This window comes from Ochotona curzoniae, unplaced genomic scaffold, assembly GCF_017591425.1.
Source record: "Ochotona curzoniae isolate NIBS_2020 unplaced genomic scaffold, NIBS_Ocur_1.0 scaffold_4683, whole genome shotgun sequence".
Lineage (NCBI taxonomy): Eukaryota > Metazoa > Chordata > Mammalia > Lagomorpha > Ochotonidae > Ochotona > Ochotona curzoniae.
This window is the reverse complement of record NW_024467121.1, coordinates 22,881,638-22,906,610: the sequence shown is the minus strand read 5'-3', so window position 1 is coordinate 22,906,610 and position 24,973 is coordinate 22,881,638. Positions and strand designations below refer to the sequence as shown.

The following is a 24,973-nucleotide window of genomic DNA, read 5'->3' as shown; positions in this document are numbered from 1 at the left end:
CAGAGCTGGGTTTAGGAAGGAGCAGAGGTGTGGCTGGAGCTGGGCAGCAATGTCTTCGGCCCCACAGTTAGGTGCTGCCAGAGGGGATGAGGAAAGCAGGACACGGAGGCAGAAGAGCTCCCCAGCTGATGCCCAGCCTCTCAGCCCAGAACCCCCGCAGCTGGCACCTGCACAACCCCAGCAGCAAGGAGTCCGGACGGGGAACGTTCCTCTTTAGCTCTTCAGCTGCCTGGGACTTGCTTGTAACCGGCTTTTAAGTAACCTGCTTCCCATCCAGCCACCCTTTCCCACCCAGACTGGCTTCTGTTACTCCCTTTAGCATACCAGGCATGTCCAAATGACAAGAAAAATGAGTGCAACCTGCCAAGACTGCAGTTCATTTCAAAGATGGTATGGCACTGTCCCTCCCAAGGGGCCTTCTCATCCACACATCTCTAATTTTGAATCTGGAGGGAGTCATCCAATCGCTTTTTACAAAGGCCCGGCTCTAGGCTGCTTCCGAGAAAACAACAAATAGGAAGAAAAACTTCTGCTGAGAACCACGTGTCTCCCGGTAGGAAGTAGAGTACCACTCTATTTCCCTGAAGTGAATTCTCTATGTGACTGTAACAATGTAAGCACTTCTAAACACCGGCTTTGTCATCCGTGTACTTCCTTGCTTCACTTTTTTTTTTTTTTTAACAGAAAAGGGGTTCCTTCCCCTGAGATTCTCCGATTTTCTTTCCTTAATATTAACCTACGGGGTACAAAACCAATAATGTAAATAAAACCCCACGGGTCTCTTAAACCGTCCAAAGCCTAGCAGTGGCTTCTGATGTCAACAAAGTAGACCCGAAGAGGCAGAGTTCCGTTTGGCCCGGGCCTGCAGGTGAGCCTGGATCTCAGGGCATTTCGCAAAAAAATGCGGTTCCACTCGGCGGCCCCGGTCGGGTGGATGATGGGTACGCCCTGCGGCCGCGCCTGGTCGCCGCCCCGTCCGCACCCGGGGTCGGACGCAGGCCTCGGGCGGTAGCTCCTCAAACTCCGACCGCATCCTCGCACCCCCTTCCCGCAGCCCGGCCCCGGTCCCCCAGCTGGACACCGGGTCCCCAGGCCGAAATCGCCAACAGCCCAGGCACCGAGCATCGCTCAGAGACCCCCCCCCCCCCGGCAGCCTAACCAGTGCTGCAGCCAAGACCCCAGGTTAGGGGAGCTGGGGGGGAGGGTCCCTGACCTCCCGCCATTTCTGCCTGCCGCCGCAGCTCACAGCAAGAGACGAGAGCCTCAAGGTGACACCTCCTTGCCGCCAGAGGAGCCGAGTTCTGGGCCCGAGCTCCCCGAAACCACAAGCGCAGAACCCGGGCCCGGGTCCGCGGTGAGAGAGCCGCGCCGCCTCACCTGGCAGCGGCACACGATGTCGGCGTCCTGCGCCAGCAGATCCACCACCTTGCCTTTGCCTTCGTCACCCCACTGCGCGCCCAGCACCACCGTCACCCGGTTGCCTCCCGGCCGCGCCCTGAACCGGCCGCAGTCGCCGTTGGGCAGGGAGGAAGCCGCCGGGTTGGTCTCTGCGAACGCCATGGCTGCACGGGAGGCGAGGAGAAGGCGAAGTGGACGCGCGGCCCGAGCCGAGTGCGCCAACTGAGCCGCCCGGCGGCCGCCAGCCACATGCGGAGGAAGAAGGAGCGCCCGAGCCCGCCCCCGCCCCGCCCCGCCGGGCCGCCACCCTCCCGCCAGGCCCCGCCCCGCTCCCGCCGGGACCGCGACCGCCCCGCGCAGGCCGGCGCCGGCAGCACCGCCCGCAGGCAGCAGCACCGCCCGCAGCCACAGGCCCTGGAGGCCGCAACCGCCGCCCTTCCGCGGCCGGGCGCGCCGGGCCCGGACCAACCCCGCGCGCCGAAGGCGCAGGGGCGGGGCTTCGTTCGCGCTTCCCCGGCAGCGCCCCGCCCACCTCCCTGCCTCCCGCTTTCAAACTTCAGAGGCGCGGAAGGTGCAGCGGACTACAACTCCCAGCATGCAACGCTCTAGGCGGCTGCGACACCGTCAGGGTCGTGGTGTCGGCCATTGGCAGGTTTTAACCTTGTGAACGCGTTCGTTTTGGGTTTACTGGATTCACTTTTGTTAAGGAATGAGATGCTCTGTACAGAATAAAAGAGGTGCGGTCTCAACGTTTTCTGGACTTTAGTAAACTACAGTCTACCTGAGTATGTATATAGGCTTGGGAATGAAAATTAAAATTCTAAATTAAGAGGGGAGATGGAGAGAGATCAAAAAGGGCAAACTCAAAAGTAAAGCAAAAAGTTACAGGGTAGGGGAAGAGCTAGAGCTCACGTAGAGCCCTAATCCTCCCCAGGATGAGAAAACCTAGAGCTCAGGCTCGGGGAGTACTTGGCTATGCAGGACAAGTTACACAAAAAGATCATGGAAAAATGGGATTAAGACTTTTTACTATAGAGCAGAAAATTTTGAAATCCATGTATACTTTACTCCGAAAACATTTTCCATAAACTCCTTGAAATACTTTTGCACTGTGATGCAGTTGAAACCAGATCCAGCCCAACTATTGTGATTGCTTGAGGAATAAACTAGTGGATAAAAGATCCTCTCTCTCTTGCTTTCATATGAAAAAAATATTTTTTTTAATTTAATAAAAAAAAACAGAGGTGAGTGCTATTAAGCAGGTTAAGCAGCCCACTCTTGGGCCACATGCATCCCAACTTCCCCCTGCTTCCAATCCAGCTTCTGCTTCAAGTGTTTGAGCCCCTGGTGCCCAAGTGGAAGACCCAATAGAGGTCCTGACCCAACCCTGACTGACAGGGCCATTTGGGAAGTATGTGAGTAGATGGATGATTCTCTCACACAACTCCCTTCCTTCATTCCCCTCTCCCTCTCTGTTGGTCTGCCTTCCAAGCAAAGAAAAGTAAGTCAGCATTACAAACCTGTTAGTAGAAGCTAGGTAACGATCTAGTGGGGTTTGAACTGGAACTTAGGATGGCTCCGGAGTTCAAATTCTTCCTGCACATCCCACTCACTACTTGCAAGCCCATTTCCCTTGCATCTAGACTCTAGAGTTTCCCTCCTATAGAATCAATGCTCTTTCAACTGCACAGAAATCACAGGTCTCATTAAGATAAATATCGGCCAAAGGTGGGGAAGAGAAGCTCTTCACATGAGGCGTCTCCCAAGGCTTACCTTTCTCGCATTCTCTAGCCCTCCTTCCAGGCAGTTCAATATCACACCGTATCTGCTCAACGTAGTGAGTGGGTAGAGTGAGTGGCCAGCCACAACCCAAGACAGAGGAAAGCGGGGTCCGCACACGAGAACTAAAGGACAACCCTCTAGGACGCAGATCGTCCACCTGCTCACAAGTACACGTGTCGTCCTGCCGGCTGATAACTGGCATTTCTCTCAGCTACAACTCCTTTTTCAGCAGACATGCTGTCATACAGCTTTGTACCAAGTGCCAAGGGTTAGGGTGTACAGCAGGTCCTCAATACCTCAACAACTCACTACCATTCACTTCTGTTCTAGTTCAAAATCGTTCAAGGTACGCCTGTCCTGGGGGAACTTCCTGCAGACAACGCGACTGGTGAGGGCTGCGGGACGTGAGAGGTGATTCCGTCAGCCATGTCTTCCCAGAGCCTTCCCTCAGCCGTGATCTGGCGGGCAGCCCACCCTCCCTCTCCTGCTGAACACCAGCCGGCGCACGCATGGCCGGCGGACACGCCGACACGCGGACCACGCGGACACGCAGACCACGCCGACACGCGGACCACGCCGACACGCGGACACGTGGACCACGCGGACACGCCGACACGCGGACCACGCGGATACGCCGACACGCGGACCACGCGGACACACCGACACGCGGACCACGCGGACACGCCGACACGCCGACACGTGCCCTGCCCGGGAGCCTGCGCGGCTCCGGAAGCCCGCCCGCCTTCGGGCCTCACACCGGCGGGCGGCAAGGCGGTTGGGCCGAGGCGGAGCCGGCGCCATGGCGGCCTGGGAAGTGGCGCTGCTCCTGTCGTGGCTGAGCTGCTGCGGCTCGGCCTTGTGGAGGTAGAGAGACGCCCTGCGCCCGCACCCAGGGCCCGCGCGCACGGCATGGGCCGCTGCTCGCCTAGCAGGCCGCGGGGCCTCGGTGGCGCTCGCCTCACAGGGTCTGAGGTGACCCAAGGCCTGAGGCCTGACAGGTCTGCTTTTCCAGCGGAGCCCTGAGTGACTGAGGACCGGGGAGCCCCATCGGGGCAGGGCAGGGCAGGGGGCAGGCCAAGGGGAGGCGGCTGCTCTCGTGGAAGGGCAGTTAAGCGGATACAGAGCATGAGCCAGCTGTGGGGATAAAGCGCTGTTAAGTTCTGGAAGGTTGGCCAGGCGAGTTTTGCTTTTCCGTCAGTGTTGGGAAGGTTGCAGGTGGCCGGCCTCTGGAGCATGGCAGGAGTATGTTTAGAACACTCTGCACAAACAAGCAGTGAGTCCACAAATAATGTGACCTGATGTTACTAAGGACCGCTGTGAACTCAGGGAGTTAATGAGCTTTTTGGTTATGTGGAACACCCCAAGTCACCAAACATTTCTGCAGGAAACCAGGCAGAGAATGTCTTAGGTGATTCAGACAATGCAATCTGCCATACAACTGCTCCAATTCTGTCGTGGCACAAGGCAGCGCACACCGAAGGTGGTGAACAAATGGGTGTGGCTGTGTGCCAATAAAAACGTAACAGCCTGTCGAACTTGACTCACAGGGCATAGGTTTCCAACCCCCGAGCTATGTTCATTAGAGTGAAGGAAGTAGACATTTTCTTTTTTATATACTTACAATTGAATCAGAGGTTGGACCTTTTCTGTAAAATTTAGCCTCATGGAGTAGTCATAGATACAGATACAGTATCTGTGGTACTATCAGTATATTGATAGTATCCAGGTACAAATATGCTTTCTAGAAAAGAGAAATTTATTTATTTTACATATTTGACTTGTTGGCAAAATTACAATGTTAAAAAATAGATTTATTTATTTTTATTGGAAAGACAGATTTACAGAGCAAAGGAAAGACAGAGAGATCCTCCATCTGCTGGCTCACTTGCCCAAGTGTCCCAAAAGCCAGAGCCGAGCTGATCTGATGCCAGGAGCCAGGAGTTTCCTCCGAGTCTCCTATGCAGGTGCGAGGTCCCAAAGCTTTGGACCATCCTTGACTGCTTTCCCAGGCCACAAGCAGGGAGCTGGATGGGAGGCAGGGCAGCCAGGATTAGAACCGGCAACCATATGGGATCCCAGCAGATGTAAAGTCAAGGATTTTAGCCACTAAGCCGGTTAGTAGGTACTTTGAATTATAAGTTAGAGAAAACAAACGTGTAGTTTTTGTATTAGTGGCAGACTCCTGGATTTTATTTCTTTTTAAGCTGTTATTTGAAAGGGAGAGAGAGAGATGGAGGTAGAGATAAATGGTAGATGATGAGAGAGAGATCGAGGTAGAAGAAAATGAGAGGCAGAGAGAGGTTGTCAGTGTATTCCCCAAACCTTGCAGCAGTCAGACCTGGGCCAGGCTGAAGCCAGGAGGTAGCAGGTCAACCCAGGTCTTCCTCCTGGGTGGCCAGAAACCAACCACTGGAGCCCCCATCTGCTGCCTCCCAGGTTCACATTGGCAGGGCCAAGTGGGAGGAAAAGTAGCCAGACTTGCATCAGACCGTGGATATGGAAAATGCCTGCCCCAATGCAAAATTAAAAATTTTCCTCTTAATACTGTTTGATTTTTATTCTTTTGATTGATCAGTCATTGTAGCATCCATTTTTTTAACCCCAACTCAGGTTCCTAAAGGTTTCTGGTTTCCTTGGGATTGAGCTGAGATGTGAAAGTGACTCCAGTTTACCTGTGCACTGACTTGATACCAATTCAGTGAAAATACAGACCTGAAAAGTGAATAATTTTATGATGTTCTTCCCGTGCTTCTAATGTGGTTAACAGACCATTTTTAGTTAAAAAGGCAGTTTCTAATATATTCCTCTTTAACAGTGCTGTTTTAGATGGGATTATATGGATAGAAATTAGTGCGCTGTATAAAGGTAAAATTATAATAACTCACAGAAGTTTGCTTTCTTCTTCAGTGTTCCAACCAAGAAACCTTGAATTTAAAATGTATTTTTGCTATTTTTATTTCAATTCATAAGTGGATTTAGAGCCAATATTTTTCAGTAGTTTTCATCTAATTAAAAGAGAAGGAAGGGAGGGAAGAAAGAGTATTTACTTCCCATTTAATTTGAGTGTCTTCAGATACAGAGCAAACCCTTGCACACATCTAGAGTAGTGGGAACAAGTCACCGATGGCCTCACTTAGCACTGTGCTCACTTTCCAGAACGAGATTAAGCAGAATGGTAAAGTTCTTGGCAGCCTAAATATAGACTTCCTCATATTTGGAGAAGAAATTGTGAAGATTTTGCCTTTTTCTCTACAGGTATTACACTAGAAGCCCGAGCTATGCCATTTTTAGTATCAGAAGTACTGTAAGTATTGCTTTTTTTTTTTTTTTAAATAGATTTTATTTGAAAAAGTGGCAGACTGAAGGCAGGAGCTTTTTCTGGCTCTCCCATATGGCTGTAGGGGCCCAAACATTGGGGTTATCTTTCACTGTTTTCCCAGGAGTAATAGCAGGGAGATAGGTTGGAAGTAGAATAGCTGGGACATGAAATAGCACCCATAGGTGATACCAGCATAGCAGACAGAAGCTTTACCAACTGCACCACAATGCTGGCTGCTGAATTAAACAAAATAACAAAATTAAGCAGTAAGGTTTTTAAACCTTAGAGCAGAGAAGAGTTAATCATACTCTTATTTTGCAGCTCAGTGTCATTGTTTTTACTTCTTTCATCTCATTCACTAGGCTGAAGTAGGTCCCCACTCCAACACAGTAAGGAGACTTCCCACAGTAATTGTGGGAAATGCAACTAGAAGATTACATTGATACAAAAAAAAAAAAATAGAAAGCTGTGTATAGTTTTTTCATAATATTCGTTTCCATCAACTCTTTCAAGCTATCACTTATGTAATAGCACAATAAGTAGTGTCCTTGAGTGCTTTTGTGGCTTAATTTTATAAGGTGGTGTTATGATAGATAGAATAACCATAAAATATTTTGTCTAAAATAATGAGACTTAGATTGATAATATTAATTATCTAACACATGAATTTACAACAGATGTAAATTGGAATTGTCTAGACAAAGATGTATGATCACCCAAGCTATGAACTTCGTTATCTGTTTGCTTTTTAAAAATTCAGCACTGTATTTAGCTCATATCTTATTAATGCTGCCTAATAACCAGTATGTAGCCATTATAATTTATTTTACATACTCCCCCAGTAATGGATACTTGACTTTCTACCACTATAAACAACACCATGATGAGTGTTTTCTCCAAGTCTTTTTATGTATCTGTGCGATAACTTCTTTGCCAAGAGTGAGGTTACGGGCCATAAAGAGTACAAATTCCTAATTTCATTAAATTTTCAAGACTGTTTCAAGTATGGCAAATTATAGTATAGGATCTCACTTGGTACATATCTTCACCAAAATTTGGCAATATTAAATTTACTTTCTTTTTAAAAATTGATTTTCCCTTTGAAAAAAAATCATTTGAAAGGCAGAGTGAGAGAAGAAAGGGACTTCTTCTATCTGCTTGTTTACTCCCCATATGTCTGCAACAGGCATGACCTGGCCAAGCCAAAGCCAAGAGCCCAATCTGAATCTTCCACGTGGGTAGTAAGGACATAAGAACTCGAGCCATTACCTGCTCCCTCCCAGGGCTCACAGGAGTGGGAAGCTGGAATGGAAATAGAGGAGCTGGGGTATAATCCCAGGCCTGTCAACACAGGAACATGGCATGCAGGTGTTTCAAGTAGAGCTTTGAATGCCCTGCTGAACTCCTGCCCCTTAGTCTTTACACCTGTCTCATTGCTACACAGTAATAGTTTATGGTTATTGTTATTTTCAGTTATCTAATGACTAGCAATTTTGAGCACCCCTCACATTTTTATACAGGTTTCTTTCCTGAATTCCCTGTTTGTAGCCTTTGCACATTTTCTGTTTCTCGTTTTCCTGCTTTAGAGAGAGCTACCTCTCTGTATTTTACTGGTAACCAAATATGAATTTCAAGCACTGCAGCACTCATCACTTCTTAGTCTCTCGTTTAACTGTTAATTTAGTCTGTGAGTACTTAACTTAGGGGGAGGGTCTGAGTTTTAATGAGCCAGTCCCCTCCCTAATTTGTCTCCACTTTTGGTGGATCTTATTTAAGATAAATCAATCAATCAATCAATCTTGGTCCCGGCGGCACTGTGGCCTAGCAGCTAAGGTCCTTGCCTTGACTGTGCCAGGATCCCATATGAGCACCAGTTCTAATCCTGAAGCCCTGCTTCCTATTCAGATCCCTGCTTGTGGTCTGGAAAAGCAGCCAAGGACACCCCAAAGCCTTGGGACCCTGCACCCGCATGGGAGGCCTGGAAGAGGTTCCTGGCTCCTGGGTTCAGATCGGCACAGCAACAGCCGTTGCAGTCACTTGGGGAGTAAATCATCGGAAGGAAGATCTTCCTCTCTGTATATCTGACTTTCCAATAAATAAAAATAAGTCTTTTTAAAAAATAAGAAAGAAAGAAAAATCTTTGCTTACCCTTACTTGCAAATATTTCTCTCATAAATTTCATTACTCATTAGTAGCAGCTACTTTATTTGAAAGGTAGTGAAAGTATAGCTCTGCCATCTGATCAAACACCTGCAAAAAATAAATAGGCCAGGCTTAGCCCAAGGGTACACAGCTCCATCCAGATCTTGCAGGTACGTGGCAGGGATCCAGATGCTTGAATCTGCTGCCTCCCAGCAAGTTGGACTCAGAAATGAAGTCAGGCCTTGAACCCAGACATTCTGAGTAAGGGACATGGTTTCTTAGCTGCTGTGCCTAACTCCTTCCCCTGGCTGAATTCAGAGGTCCTAGCTTCAGGTCCTTCTTGCAGACCCACCTAGAAGTTGGGAAATGCACAGGCCCCTGAAGTTAGGGCAGGTGTCCTTCTAGTGGCCTGCCATAGTTTTTGTGAATACCTGTCACTAACTTAGATTATCCTCCTCTGAGGTTAGACACATTTGCTTTCTTTTGCTCCTTATGCTGATATTGTTTCATTAATTTTTGTTTATACTCAGAACTATCAGAGTACGAACCTTCTTCCAGATGTTTATAGATTATATTTGAAATAAACGAAAAACTTCAGTGTTTTGGAAAGGTTATTAAGTTTCTAATATGGACCATCTGCTTTTCTTTATCACATTATCTTATGTAATTTCAAAGGAACTGTCACTCTTTGTTAAATAATGACGTAGAAAATTTAACAGTACAACTGAATACTCAAGTGAAAATATTGAAGCATTTTTGTTTGTTTGAAATAATTTATTTTATCTTTTAGATTAAGTTAGAATATGAAGGAACCGATTTTTCTGAGTGGATTGTGCCAGAAACTTGCTCTATCCAAGATAAAAGGTGAAATAATACTCAATATGATCATTTATACATGAAAATGCTTTTGTGTAGTATGGACAGTCAGATTCAAGGTTATTATTTAATGTACATTTCCTTCTATTAAACAGACAAACTACAAGAAAAAAAGTTACTCTGAAACAGTATATCAGTGTGATGTTGCTAAATTTTTAAGTTTCTGTAACCAGTATATGGTTGAAGATTTTAGGCTTAAGAATATTGTGTGTGGGGCGGTGGGGAGGGAACTAATCTTGTATGCATCTTTTATTATTTCTTCTTTACTATTCTTTGTGTACTAGATCACCCAGGACAGAATTGCGTTGTTCTTCTCCTGGTTTTCAAGCTATAAGACCAGTTGTTACAGGCCCAGTAAGTTAACTTTAGTGATAATTATTGCATCTCAAATAATTTTTTCTGTTACTTTGACTTTTTTTTTTAACTTTTCAGCCAAATTTAAGCTGCTGTGGGTAGTATTTATTATACGTATGAATAAGAGCTATTGGATTTGTCTATTGTTTACTTATTTTCAGCTGCAAGGCAGAGACAAAGATTTTCTGCTCGCTGGTTCACTTGCCAGGTGCCCACCACAGTTGGGGTGGAGACAGACCAGAACTAGGAACCTGGAAATAGATGTGAGTCATCCAAACAGGTGGCAAAGACCCAAATACTTAAACCAGCACCACTGCCTCCCAGGGTTATCAGCAGCAGGCTGGATCAAAAGCAGAGCCACTGTGAGAAGTTAGATTAATAGTCAGGTTAGAATGAGAAAGGGACAGAGCGGAAAAATGCTTGCTTCTTGGCTGAGGCTGCCTGTGTAATACTTAGTTTTATTATGAAAGAAGGCTGTACGTAGTAATCTCTGCCTTCTGATTGGTTGTTTTTCCTGGCCTCCTGATTCCTTAGGCTTGTACTCATTGCTCAGAATGAGGCAAATCAGAGAGGCCTACTTTATGCATCAAAGAGCAAGCTTTGGACTTGGCACAATGGATCAATGGCTCAATTCTCACCGTGTAAGTGCTGGGATCCCATATGGGTGCCACTTCTTGTCTCCACTGCTCCACTTTCCATCCAGCTTGTGATCTAGGAAAACAGTAGTGGATGGCTCAAAGCCTTGAGACCCTGCACCCACGTGGGAGACCCAGGAGAGTCTCAGTTCTGGTCATTGTGTCCACTTTGGAAATGGAACAGCCAATGGAAGATCTTTCTCTCCATAGATCTGATCTGCTTTTCCAATAAAAATAAATAAATCTAAAAGAGCCAACACTTGCAAGCTCCCCTGCCAACTCCACTCTTGGAAACTCCTGGCTGCTGCAACAAGGGATTTCTTTCAGTAAACTACTTGGCACATTTTGACTTTCCATCTAGCAATTGCTTGATATGAAACCAGAACTGAAATCATCCTCATCATCCTCTAACACCTGGACTTGAGCACAGAAACTCTGATGTGGGATGCAAGTGTCCCAAGGCATGTCTTAAACACTGTGCTAAACCCCCATTAAAAGAGCTATTTTATAAAGTCAGTATCAACAGATTGTTTATTTTAAGATGTCGCTCTTTCCAGGACTAGTGTTTGTGGTACAGCAAGGTAACCTACTACTTGTGACACCAGCATTCCACACGAACACAGGTGTGAGTCGTGGCTGCTCTACTTGTAATCCAGCTCCTTGTTAACAAGCCTGGGAAAGCAGTCTCTTGGACCCCTGCCACCCAGTGGAGTTCCAGGTATCTGGTTTCAGAATGCCCCAGCTGTAGCTATTGCAGCCATCTGGGAAGTGAACCAGTGGATTGAAGATCTCTTTATCTCTCTCTCTCTGTGTAACTCTGCCTTTCAGATAAATAAGTAAAGATTTAAAAACCCCAGTAGATATAATCTCATATTAAATTACAAATCATGGGGGCCTGTGTTGTGGCATATCTGCTTAAGCCTCTACCTGTGACTCCAGCATCCCATATGGACACTAGTTTGAGCCCCCACTGCTCCACTTCTAATCTAATCATACAAATGTGCCTGGAAAGTGGAAGATGGCCCAAATTCTTTAACCTTGTATCCACATTACAGACCCAGAAGAAACTTTAGGCTGCTGGCTTTGGGCTGGCCCTACCCTGGCCTTTACAGCCATTTGGGGATTGAACCAGTGAATGAAAGATTTGTTTCTCTCCTTCTCTTGCCACCCACTGCCCCCCCAACTCTTCTTCCTCTCTTTGTAACTGTCTTTCAGATAAAAACAAAATCTTTTGGCCCAGCACCATAGCCTAGTGGCTAAAGTCCTCGCCTTGAATGCGATAGGATCCTGTATGGTCGCCGGTTCTAATCCCGGCAGCTCCACTTCCCATCCAGCTCCCTGCTTGTGGCCTGGGAAAGCACTCAAGAATGTCCCAAAGCCTTGGGACCCTGCGCCCGTGTGGGAGACCCAGAAGAGGTTCCTGGTTCCTGGCTTTGGATCGGTGCAACACTGGCCATTATGGTCACTTGGGGAGTGACTCATTGGACAGAAGATCTTGCTCTGTCTCTCCTCCTCTCTATATATCTGACTTTGTAATAAAAATAAATAAGTCTTAAAAAAAGTCTTTAAAACATGTAAGTTATGATTATTTTACGTTAGTGTTTTTATTAATAAGGATGTGAAAATCCATAGCCACCGCTTTAAGGATCACACTGCCAGGTGGGTGGCCTCACATCACGCACCTATGGCAATACTTGGGATTCAAAGCAATGTCTAGCAAAATTGCTTTCCTTCCCTGAATGTCATTCAAGAAAATCTTTTTAATAATATCAATGTAACATGTATGATATTGACTCTTCTCTAGTTTACCAGAAATGGAAAAGCGAAGTACAGCATTTTTAGGTTATTGATCCTTTTGTAGCTGGTACAGGGTCCCAAGTACTGGCTGCGTGCTCCACAGCTCCTGCTGTAGAGATTCCACACAAGGAATGCAGCTTTTCCTTTGAGACTTATGCCTTCTCTTAAGTAATAAAAATTGTTGTACTTGCTTCAGCAGCACATCTACTGAACTTGGAACAACATGCAAAATTCGTTTTCAGGGGACAAGTAGTTGGTGTGATATGGGTGGGGACAGTTGAATATTAATTCATTTTTCAATACCTATGCAGTGAAAAATATTTGTATTTGTCTTTTTGAGTCCGTGAGTACTTACCAGTTTCAAGAACACAGTCATGAAGAAGTGAAGAACTTATTTTTGTTTATGTTCTAAGTCTATACTCATATAAAAATATGCACACATACAAAAAAGTGGATGCACATATTTTCATATTAGCAATATCTTAGAGTACAGTATCATCAGATCCAACAGCAAGCTGATGTAGTATCTACAACTTTTGAAATATAATCAAAACCAGGCCTGGCGCGATAGTGCGGTGATTAAAGTCCTGGCCTTGCACGCGCCAGGATACCATATGGGCACCAGTTCTAATCCTGGCAGACCCATTTCCCATCCAGCTCTCTGCTTGTGGCCTGGGAAAGCAGTGGAGTACAGCCCAAAGCTTTGGGACCCTGAACTCACGTGGGAGACCTAGAAGAAACTCCTGGCTCCTGGCTTCGGATTGGCTCAGCACCAGCCATTGCGGCCGCTTGGGGAATGAATTACCGAACGAAAGATCTTGCTCTCTCTGTCTCTACTCCTCTCTGTACATCTGCCTTTCCAATAAAAATAAGTAAAATTTAAAAAAAAAAATTTTTAATTTTAAAAATAAGAAATATAATCAAAACCACCTGTCACACAATGAAAGAATTTCCAAGCATTGCTTAATGATCCCTGGGAAGCAGAATCACCCCAATGCACAAACATTTGATAAACTGTAATAGAATCAGTAAGAATAGCAAACCATCAAATATCTTCCAAGTTTATCACACACATGAGTGCATTCTTAGTAAATAAGAAGTTGAACTAGTATTAGATGTACTTTCTATTCTGAAATGTATTCATTCTTGTGTCTGTAATTTTAGATAAGTTACTTATTTTCTGTGCAACTTGAATGCCTATACTTGTGTTAATCCTAAAGTTAGCTTGATTTATCATTGTTTCTTTTGAATTTTCTTTTAGGAAGAAGAAGAAGAACGCAATTTGTTTGTGACTGAGTCTCACATCTGTTTTTTTTGGTATTTCACGATTAAGTAAGTAATGCAGGATTGAATACAAAATTAATGCTTTTGAAGAGTGTTTGGCATCACCTCTTTCTTGATCCAAATAGATTGTCTGCATGGAAGTTTCCACACAAATCTTTATTCCCCTACCAAGAGAATCTCAATTATACTACCAAAGTAATGCAGAACAACAATTAAAATAATAGTAGCACTGACACATTTTTGGTTTGCATGTTCATACTATATGTACATTGTCTTTATTAATTTCATAATTTCCATAAAGTGTAATATTATCTTTATAAAGAAATGTAAACTTAAGTGGGTTAAATTATTTAGATAAAAATATGAAGCTACTCTAAGATAATTTTCCAATTTACCACAGATTCTTCTGTTTTTATTTTTTGCATTTCCAAATATCTCTTTCTAAACCTGCTTTAACTTGAGAATAAGTGAGTATAACTAAGAAGGGAAAACTGATATAAGAACACATAATTTTTTGTAAAGATTTATTTTTTATTTGTTTTAAAGATTTATTTATTTTTATTGGAAAGGCAGATGTACAGAGAGGAGTAGAGACAGAGAGAGCAAGATCTTCTGTTTGGTAATTCACTCCCCAAGTGACTGCAACAGCCGGTGCTGCGCCGATCCAAAGCCAGGAGCCAGGAGCCTCTTCCGGGTCTCCCACGCGGGTGCAGGGTCCCAAAGCTTTGGGCCGTCCTCAACTGCTTTCCCGGGCCACAAGCAGGGAGCTGGATGGGAAGTGGAGCTGCAGGTTAGAACCAGTGCCCATATGGGATCCTGGCGCGTGCAAGGCCAGGACTTTAGCTGCTAGGCCACGCCGCCGGGCCCGAAAAGATTTATTTCTTTTTATTGGAAGACAGATCGTATTTATGGAGAGAAAAAAGACAGAAAGATCTTCCATTTGCTGGTTCACTACCTAAGTGGCCAAAATGGCTTTTCCTGCGCTGATCCAAAGCCAGGAGCCAGGAGTCCCTTTACAGTCTCTCATATGAGTGCAGGGTTCCAAGCCCTTGGGTCATCCTACACTGCCTTCCCAGGCCACAGTCAGGGAACTGGGTGGGAAGTGGAGCAGTTGAGATGTGAGTTGGGATTCCAACCCTTGTAAGTGTAGGATTAGCCCATTGAACCACAGTACTGGCATCAACTTTCACAATTTGAAAATGATAATCTGCATATACTTTTGGTTAGCATTAATGCTGCATGAAATTCTCTGAACTTTCCGGATTTGTGGTGTGTTATCTTGTAGTAACTTGGAGGAAATTCTCAGCTATTGTTTCAGATTTTTTCTGTTCCTTTCTCACTGTTCACTTAGCTTATTTTATAATATTTACAGCCGAACTACAGCACTCAGGCACTATGGATTTTTTGCTGTTTTTGTTCTCTTTGTGTTTCAGTTTTGTATGTTTTTGTTTTTAATATATCCTCAAGGTAACATCTTCCTTCCTCAACCATTCTCTTGTATTTGGTAATCTCATCAAAGACCTTCTTCATTTTTATTTTGCCTTTTTTTTTAAAGATTTATTTTTATTATTTTTTTTTGTATTGGAAAGGCAGATATACAGAGAGGAGAGACAGAGAGGAAGATCTTCCATCCGATGATTCACTCCCCAAGTGAGCACAACGGCCGATGTTATGCCGATCTGAAGCCAGGAGCCTTTTCCGGGTCTCCCACGTGGGTGCAGGGTCCCAAAGCTTTGGGCCGTCCTTGACTGCTTTCCCAGGCCACAGGCAGGGAGCTGGATGGGAAGCAGGGCTGCCAGGATTAGAACCGGCGCCCATATGGGATCCCGGGCGTGCAAGGCGAGGACCTTAACCACTTGCGCCACCACGCCGGGCCCTATTTTGACTTTTTAAGATTTATTTACTTTTATTGCGAAGTGAGATTTACAGAGAGGAGAGACAAAGAGAAATATCTTCTATCTGCTGATTCACTCCCTAAATGGCTGCAATGACCAGAGCTGAGCTGATCTGAAATCACCAGCCAGGAGGTTCCTGTGGGTTTAGGGAGCAAAAGGCTTTGGAGCCATCCTTTACTGCCTTCCCAGGCCATAAGCAGGGAACTGGATGGGAAGTGGGACAGCCAGAGCACAAACCAGCACCCATATGGAATCCCTGCACATGCAAGGTGAAAACTTTGGCCACCAGGCCACTGCTCCGGGCCCCCATAATTATTTTGAATTCCCTACCTGATAGTCTCAACATCCTTGCTGTGTCTTCTTCTGATGTTTGATATGTCCCTTCAAACTGCAGGGATTTTTTTGTTCTTGCCTTTTAGTGTGCCTTGTAATTTTTTCCTGATAAGAAAGAAAGAAAGAAAGAAAGAAAGAAAGAAAGAGAGAGAGAGAGAGGGAGGGAGGGAGGGAGGGAGGGAGGGAGGGAGGGAAAGAGGGAGGGAGGGAGGAAGGAAGGAAGGAAGGAAAGGGAAAAGAAGGAAAGGGAAGAGAAGAGAGGAGAAGAAAAGAAAAGAGAAGAGAAGAGAAGAGAAAAGAAAAGAAAAGAAAAGAAAAGAGAAGAGGAACTGCTGTTAGTAGACCTTTTGTGGTAAGGTGGGGGTGGCCTGGTGGCCTAACAGGCTAATTCTGTAGCTGCCAGCAATGGCATACCATATGGGCAGCAGTTTGTGTCCTAACTGCTCCACTTCCTGATCCAGCTCCCTGCTTGTGGCCTGGAAATGCAGTGGAGGATGGTGCAAGCTGTTGGGCCCCTGCGCCCGTGTGGGAGATCTGGAAGAAGCTCCTGGCCCCCAGCTTCAGACCATCCCAGCTGTGGCAGTTGCAGCATTTGGGGAGTAAACAAATGGAAGATCTCTCTATATCTCTCACTGCTTCTGTCTCTTGATGTCTCTCTGTAAAAATAAATAAGTTTTTTAAAAAGAAATAAAATAGGGCCTGGCGTGGTGGCCTAGAAGCTAAAGTCCTTGCCTTGATTGCACCAGTATCCTCTATGGGCACCGGTTCCAATCCCAGCGCCCCCACTTCCCTTCCAGCTGCCTGCTTGTGGCCTGGGAAAGGTCCAAAGCCTTGGGATCCTGTACCTGCATGGGAGACCCGGGAGAGTTCCTGGCTCCTGGATTCGGATCAGCTCAGCTCCGACCGTTGTGGCTACTTGGGAAGTTAATCATCAGACAGAAGATCTTTGTCTCTCCTCCTCTCTCTATATATCTGACTTTGCAACCGAAAAAAAAAAAAATCTTTTTTTAAAAAGAAATAAAATAGTGGTAAGGTATGTCAAGAGGGGAAACATTTTATTGTTCAACAATTAAGTCTTAGTATAGTGAGCCTGTGACTCTGGGCTGTGAACTTCATCTATGCTTTTCAACTACTTCTTTCCTCCTTGGATATGACAGGGTGACTTGCATAGACTAGAATTGGGTTTCTATTTCTTTGGTGCCAGGTCATGTAAACTCTAGAACTAGTTTCCTCCTAATGCAAAATTTGTTTGTTTGTTTGTTTGTTTTTTAAATAATTATCAGGGGATGTTTTAGAATGATATCTTTTTTCTTCCTCCTGCAAGAAGCATGAAGGGACTGTTTGACATTCACTCTGAGAACCCGGTTGAGGCCCTACAAGTAAAGCCTACAAAAATGTAGGTTCGGGCCCGGCGCGGTGGCGCAAGTGGTTGAGTCCTCGCCTTGCACGCCCGGGATCCCATATGGGCGGCGGTTCTAATCCCGGCAGCCCTGCTTCCCTTCCAGCTCCCTGCCTGTGGCCTGGGAAAGCAGTCGAGGACAGCCCAAAGCTTTGGGACCCTGCACCCACGTGGGAGACCCGGAAGAGGCTCCTGGCTTCGGATCGGCATAGTATCGGCCCGTTGCGCTCACTTGGGGAGTGAATCATCGGATGGAAGATCTTCCTCTCTGTCTCTCCTCTCTGTATATCCGCCTTTCCAATGAAAAAATAATAAAAATAAATCTTTAAAAAAAAAAAAATGTAGGTTCTAGCCACATGAATGAGTGGGGACAGGCATTTGGTGTCGTGATCAAGTTGTGCTTGGGTTTACTGAAGCCCAGATCAGAGCGCCTGAGTTGAGTGCATGCTCCACACCCACTCTAGCTTTCTGCTGCTGCGTGGCCCTGGGAGGCAGCAATGATTGCCCAGGTGGTCGTGGCTTCCACATGGGAGCTCCTAGCTACTGGCCTCAGCCTCATTCATCCCCAGGCATGATAAGCATTTGGATGCTAAACCAGGAGATATAAAATCTCTCTCTCTGTGTCTCTCTCCCTCTCTACTACCCTCACTCTCCCTCTTTCAAATGAAAAAACAAACAAAAACCAAATAATGGTAATAATAGGTTACCCTGGAGATTTTATCTCTTAGATTTCGCCATCCCTAGCCCCCAGTGATTCATCAACTACCATTTAATACTTGCCACTTAAGCCTTTATTCAAAGGAAGTTTCCACTACAGAATCATGATTCTCTATATCTGCCTATCTGTCTCTCCAATTTTGTGGGAAGCAGAATTTACGATGATTCCTTGGTTTTTCAGTTTGTCAGTGTTTTGCAGATTTGTAGGATGGACTGACAATGTCCAGTTTTATTACATGCAGAAACAGAAACCACCTTACTTTTAAAAGTTATATTTGCTGTCAGCAAACTTGATAGATTCTTGTATTTGATTATTTATTGATATAATCTCAGGATCTAAAAAAGCATATATAAAAAGATCTATTTATTTGAAAGGCAGAACTACAGAGAGAGGGAGAAGACAGAGAGAAATACAAATCTTCCATCCACCAGATCATTCCCCAAATGGCTGCAATGGCTAGGACCAGGCCAGACCAAAGCCAGGAATCAGGAGATTCACCTGGGTCTCACACGTTGGCACAAGGGGTCCAAGGACCTAGCCATCCTCTGCTGCTTTCCCAGGCACATTAGCAGGGAGCTGGATAGAAAGTGAAGCAGCTGGGACACAAACCAGTGTCCACGTAGGATGCTGGTATCTGGCAACAGCTTTACCTACTGTGCTACAATGCTGGCACCGTCCCCCCCCCACCTTAGAATTTTTATAAATAATATCACTTCTAAGTAGTGGTGGTTTTGTTTTTTCCTTTCTGTTAAATATTTCTTTTATTCTCACTGCATTGGTTGGAGTAAAAGACATAACACATGAAAAGGGGATAGCGGACCTTCTTATGTTATTCTTGATCTCAAAGGAAAGGTTCTTATTACTCCATATTTTGTATGATATTCATTATAGGATTCCTTGTTGGTGTCCTTTACCTGGTTAAGGAAGTTCTAAATTGGCTATGAGGTTTTTTAAATTTTCTTTAAGATTTTATTTCTAGCATTGTTTATATAGTTGAGAAGAATGCATGCCCATGTGGGTTTTTGATTAGGAAGGGGAGGGCCCAGGCATGGAGGAATATGGGTGGGACAAATGTTTCCATTTTTTTTCTCATGTATCTACAGAGAGAGGAAAGGGGAGAGTGCCCTTCCTTGCTGCCAAACTACCTCAGCATTCAGGAAAGGGGACAATCATTTGATGTCACCTTAGAGACCCTGACGTGAGGAAGTAATTCCAGGGGTATTACTTGAGTTATTTTGATAGTTCTGAGACATCGCACCAGGGTTGAGAAACTCTTTCCAAGGTCTATTGCTTGACCAAGTCCACCTTAGTGCATCTGTAGGCCCAGGAACATGTTGCAAAGTTGGCCAGAAGAGTGGTTCAACCTGTTCTGCTTTCTATCCTCTGACAAGGCACTTGATATACTGGCTGTCATATCCCCCATTTGTATTTGGGCATGCTGACCATTGCACAGGCATCAGCAACTGAGGAGGCCCAGACCTGACACATGCATTCCAAGTTTGAACAACATACATTGTCATTTTCCTTTGGCCAGCGTTTGAGTCCATTCATCTAATTGAGGAGTCCCTCAAGAAACCTTGCCTGGAGTCACCTCAAACTTCACTCCTGTGTACACCAGCCAGTGCAGAGTTAGGTTCAATCTGTCATCTGCACCAGCCAAAACACTACTAGTGAAAGCAGCTGCCTGATCAGTACCACCCCCAGCTCTATATCATGTGAACTGATGGGTGTTGCGGCCTAGCCCAGTCTAGTCTGCCACAGGCCATCTTCACACACCAGCAGGTACCACAGCCTAGTCAGGACAAACCCCAATAACCTGCAGCCCACAGAAGAGTACCCAGAGTTTCCCTACCAGGCCCACTTCCAGCTCTGAATCTTGTGCTTGCCAGAGAATACTGCTGTCCAAGTCTGACATGACTTGTACCCAGTCCCAGTGCTTATCAGCGGATTCTGCGGCTTAGCTCAGTTGGCCAGCACCCATTTGACTCTCATGCATGCCAGCCACTGAGGCAGCCTACCCTAGCCTGGCCCATGCCCAGTTTCAGCATTCACTAGCAGGTGCTGGAGTCCAGCCCATCCTGGCCTGCCCTCAGCCCTTTGGCAGGTGTTGCAGCCCAACCCAGTCTGGCCTGTGCTGTGTCCTGACTCTCATTAGTGCCAGTAGGTGCTGTAGATTGGCCCAGTCCAGCCTGCCCCCAGACCTGGTTCACATATATGCCAGCAGGTGCTATAACCCAGCCCAAAGTGGCCAGCCCCGAGACATTGGTGGGTACTGGCAGTCACTGATGTGTACTGGGCCTAACCTGACTGGCCCACATCCATTCTTGCTCCCACTGGTGGATGCTACACCCTAGTACAGCCTGATCCAACCTGGTTTTTACATGAACTGGTAGCCACTGCGGCCTAGCCCATCCTGTCCCACATCCATTCTGGCTCCTGCAAGTGCCAACAGGTGCCGGAGCCCAGCCCGTTTTGGCCTGCCCACAAATCCTGCCTACACACATTCCTATGGGTGCTGCAGTTTTACCCAGCCCAGTCCACCCAAGCCCCAGCTCTTACACTCCTCAGTGGGAGCTATAGCCCAGTAGGAGAGTCCCCAGAGTTCCCCTACCAGTCCCATTCCCACCCCACATTTTGCAGCTGCTCACGGGTATTTCAGCCCAGCTTGGCATGACCCACTCACCGTCTGAGCTCTCACTGGAAAGTGTTGCAGCCTAGCCCAGCTGGGTGTGGCCAATACCCTGCCCTGGCTCTTGTGAGTGCCAATGAGTACTGCAGCCCAACATGTCCCCAGATCCAGCCACACAAATGCCGAGGAGTGCTGCACTCTTGCCTGACTCAGCCTGCCCCCATCTAGTTAATGTGATCCCCAGCAGGAGCTGTAACCTAGCAGGGAGTTACCCAAGTCCCCTTGTCAGACCCAGGATCTCATGTATGCTGGCGGGTGTGGCAGCACTGCTTGGTATGGGTTACCCTCAGTCCTGGCCTTTGCAAGGAATGGCAAGTGCTGTAGCCTGGCCCTGCCCTGCCTCCTCCCAGCTCAGACTCCTGCAGGTATAAGGCGGCTTCCTGTCAGTTGAGTTCTGTGGTCCAGCATGGCTTGGCCTGTCACCACCCCAAGTCTCTTGCTTAAACCGGTAGGTGCTGCTTTTCCACTTAGATGAGCCCACAAGTTCCCTGCAGAATTTGTCCTCAGATCCAATTCTCTCACATTCTGGTGGGTGCTGTGGTCTAGCATGACATGGCCCACCCTCTGCTTCCATACTCACGGGTGGGTACTGCAGCCTAGCCCAGCCAGGCATATTCCTTCCCAGCTGCAGCTTTTGAGTGCCCAGTGGGCTGCTGGCTGGCAATGCTATTTCCGCTGGCTATGCTATTTAGCCCAGCCCAGGTCTTCCATGTGAGCGTGTGCCTTGGCCTGACCCAGACATGCCCTCTGGTTTCCCCCATTTAAACCACTCCATCTCAGCTCCCTCACCTACCTGCAAGCACAGTGGCCTTGGAAGACTCCAGAAGTCATTCCTCCCCTGTCAAACATGCTCTCAGCTGTTCCCACTCCAATACATCCCCAGACTCGTGCCTCAAACCATCCGCAGCCCCACCACCTGGGGCCAGGGTGGTGTATCCTAGCCCCGAGATCTCTGTCTTCCCCACTTACTTTTTTTTTTTTTTAATTTTTTTTTTTATTGTTGCTTACATTGTATTATGTAGTACAGTTTCATAGGCGCTGGGAATTCCCCCCCCCCCCCCCATACCCCTCCCCCCATGGTGATTCCTCCACCTTGTTGCATAACCATAGTTCAAGTTCAGTTTTGAGATTCAATTCGTTGCAAACACATCCTAGCATAAAGTTCAGCGTCTTATTGTCCAGATAAATTCAGTGGTCCTCCTTGGTGGAGACCTTTATGGTTCCCTGAAGATAGGTCTAACAAGTAAAGATCCGGTCAGTTAAAAGCCCCAACAAGGCCTCATAACAATATGCAACATTATGACGTAATTGACATAGTACGGGTAAACAATAATGTTGAAGAATAATGTGCGAGATCCATTCTTCGAAACACTGGGTTGAGACAGTAATCAATTACAGGTTCAAAAATAACAAACAAAACCAAACCAAAAATTACAGGTTAAATCAAGGCAAGGCAAACATGTGGTATCTAATCTTTGGGATTCCTCATTTACCCTTACATTATAGTTACCAGTTGTGCCATTTAATCCACATAAGAAACTGCAATTTGTTTTTTTTAATAGCTGAGTAGTATTCCATGGAGTAGATGAACCACAGCTTCTTATCCAATCTTCTGTCTGATGGAATTTTGTTGCTTCCATTTTTTGCAATTACTGCTTGTCAGCAATGAACATCGGGATGCATGTTTGGTTTGTCGTAAACATTGTTTTTTGGATATATACCTAGGAGTGCTATTGCTGGACATATGTATTCAATTTATGAGTTGTTTTGAGTGTTCTCCAGACTGATTTCCATAAGGCTGTACCATTTGGCACTCCACCACATGAGTAGGGTTCCCTTTTCCCCACATCCCTCGCCAGCCCAGCGTCGTTGTGTTCTTGTTTATGTGGGCAATCATACTGGTGTTAGGTGGTACCTCATCGATTGTTTTAATTTGGATTTCCCTTATTAGCTAGGGGAGCTGGAACAATTTTCATATGTTTGTTGTCCATATGGAACTTGTTCCTTTGTGAAATGTTTGCCCATTTTCCCCGTGCCCATTTCTTGAGTGGTTGTATTGTTTGGTTTTTTTGGTTGTTTTGAAGTTCTTTGTAAACTCCTGGAAATTAAGCCTCCCTATCGCCTATATCGTGTCATAGATCTTCTCCACTCTGTGGGGTTTGCCTTTTTTACTTTGTTTGATTGGTTCCCTGCTGTACAGAATCTTCTTCTTTTTGAATGAGGTCCCCAATTGTTATTCTGATCTCAACCGCTATTGCTTTTGTGTCCTTCTTAGAAAAGTCGGAACCTACTCCTAGGTCTTGCAGGTATTTCCTACATTTTCCTGCAAGAGTTTTGAAGGTTTCTGGATGTAGGTTTAGGTCATATAATCCATTTAGAATTGTCTTGTGTGTATGTTGATGATGTGGGTCTATCTTTTTATGTATCTACAGGCTATCCAGCCCAGTTGTCCCCCAACATTTATTAAAGAGTCCTTCCCACTTGCTTGAGTTGTCATGGTCCTTTTTGTCAAAGATTAATTGGCTGTATTTGTGTGGGTTCCCTTTTTGGTGCTTCATCGGATGGAAGATCTTCCTCTCTGTCTCTCCTCTCTGTATATCCGCCTTTCCAATAAAAACATAATAAAAATAAATCTTTAAAAAAATATATAAAAAAAAAAAAAAAGAAAAGAAGAAAATAGAATAGCGACTGTATTGGCATAATTAACAGATTTGACATTGACCAGGCCCAGAATACATGCCAGCCTTGGCTGTTTTTCTTCCCTAGGAGCAAGGCATCCAAGTTTCCATAAGTAAACTCTCACTTTATATTCCTGGAATAAGCCAACATGATTCTGGTGAATTTGTCTTCTTTATATGTTGACAGATTCTGTTAGCTGATATCTGTTACTTCTCCTGAGCAGTGAAATTATCCTGGGTTTTACTTTCTTATATAATACTTTTGTACTTTTGGTATTAAAACTCAGCTCATAATGTGTTAGGAATCTTCATTCTTTCCTATTGGAGAAATTTTATGCAAGAAGGGAAATATAGGCTTTTTGAATACTTGATAAAAACTTGTATAGATGCACTTGGGTCTGAATTTTAGTGGGGGGATTTTTTAAGTATTAATTCAATTTCTTTAACTCTTGGAATTTTAATTCTTGTAAATCCTTTTTTTTTCTTTTTTTTTTTTTTTAAGAAATAACATACTGGCTTAGGTTTTTTTGGGGGGGCACGATATATTTTTATTTGAAAGGTAGATTTACAGAGAGGAGAGACAGAGATATTCCATCTGCTGGTTCACTCCCCAAATGGGTGAAATAGCGGGAGCTGAATCTGTCTGAAGCCAGGCACCAGGGGCTTCCTCCAGGTCTTTCATGCTTGTGCAGGGTCGCAAGACTTTGGGTCTTCCTATGCTGCCTTTCCAGGCCACAGGCAGGGAGCTGAATGGGAAGTGAAGCAGCTGAAACATGAACTGGCACTTATATGGGATGCCAGCACTTATAGGAAGTCTTGCTAGATCTTGGGGTTTGTCTTTCTTTTTCTTTCTTTCTCTCTTTCTTCCTCTCTTTTTCTTGTTTTTAACATATATTTGTTTGTATTGGAAAGGTAGATTTACAAAGAGAAGGAGAGGCAGAGAGAGATAGAGAGCTCTTCCATCCACTAGCTCACTCCCCACATGGTGCAGTGGCCAGAGCTGAGCCAATGTGAAGCCAGGATCTTCTTTTTGGGTATCCCACATAGGTGCAGGGACACAAGAACTTGAGTCAGCTTCCACTGCTTTCCCAGTCCATAATCAGGGGGCTGTATCAGAAGCAAAGAGGTTGGACTAGAATCAATGCCCAAATGGGATGCTGGCACTTGCAGGTGGAGGATTAGCTTGTTGCACCATGGCCCCATAAAATCTGTTTTGTAAATGGAGTATGTCTAGTCATTTATCCATGTTTTTAGTTAATGTGTTATCAACTTTATTATCAGAAATTGCTTATAATATCCTTCTATTCCCTTAATCTCAGAAGTAGCTTGCTATATGCTCCCTTTGAATATTTCTAATATTTTTGTTTGTGCCAGCCTTCTGTTTTTTTCTTTCTTGTTGTTCTGAGAGATATTTTATTTTATTCATCTTTTCAAAGAATTATTTCACTTCTGTTTAATTTTTCTTTTGCTGTCAATCTTACAATTTTTTTAAAAAATTTGTTCTTTCAAACTTACTGAAATCATTGGCTGATTGTACAGAAGGCTATTTTTCCCAGTATTTATTTATATTTAAGGCAATACATTCTCCTTTAAGCACCACTATAACTGCATTCAATAAATGTTGGGAATGTCTCTTGTGATTTTTCATTGTTGCTCAGAACTAATTTTCTAATG

At 45.3% G+C, this 24,973-nt stretch overlaps 2 protein-coding genes across 4 annotated transcripts in view; one reads left to right on the top strand and one right to left on the bottom strand.

Moving 5' to 3' along the window:
- ADSS2 (adenylosuccinate synthase 2) overlaps positions 1 to 1,788 on the bottom strand; it is a 33,044-nt gene extending 31,256 nt beyond the window's left edge. The window contains exon 1 of one of the 3 annotated variants that reach the window (XM_040968319.1): positions 1,378 to 1,788. In XM_040968319.1, coding sequence (XP_040824253.1) covers positions 1,378 to 1,560 — 183 coding nt within the window. In that variant the 5' untranslated portion in view covers positions 1,561 to 1,788. The remainder of the gene's footprint in view (positions 1 to 1,377) is intronic. The other 2 variants (XM_040968318.1, XM_040968320.1) reach the window with 2 other exon arrangements.
- Positions 1,789 to 3,979: 2,191 nt separating this feature from the next.
- The window catches only part of CATSPERE (catsper channel auxiliary subunit epsilon), a 106,928-nt gene continuing 85,934 nt past the window's right edge, over positions 3,980 to 24,973 (top strand). The window contains exons 1-5 of the mRNA XM_040967967.1: positions 3,980 to 4,044; positions 6,436 to 6,484; positions 9,432 to 9,505; positions 9,802 to 9,875; positions 13,572 to 13,635. Coding sequence (XP_040823901.1) covers positions 3,980 to 4,044; positions 6,436 to 6,484; positions 9,432 to 9,505; positions 9,802 to 9,875; positions 13,572 to 13,635 — 326 coding nt within the window. The remainder of the gene's footprint in view (positions 4,045 to 6,435; positions 6,485 to 9,431; positions 9,506 to 9,801; positions 9,876 to 13,571; positions 13,636 to 24,973) is intronic.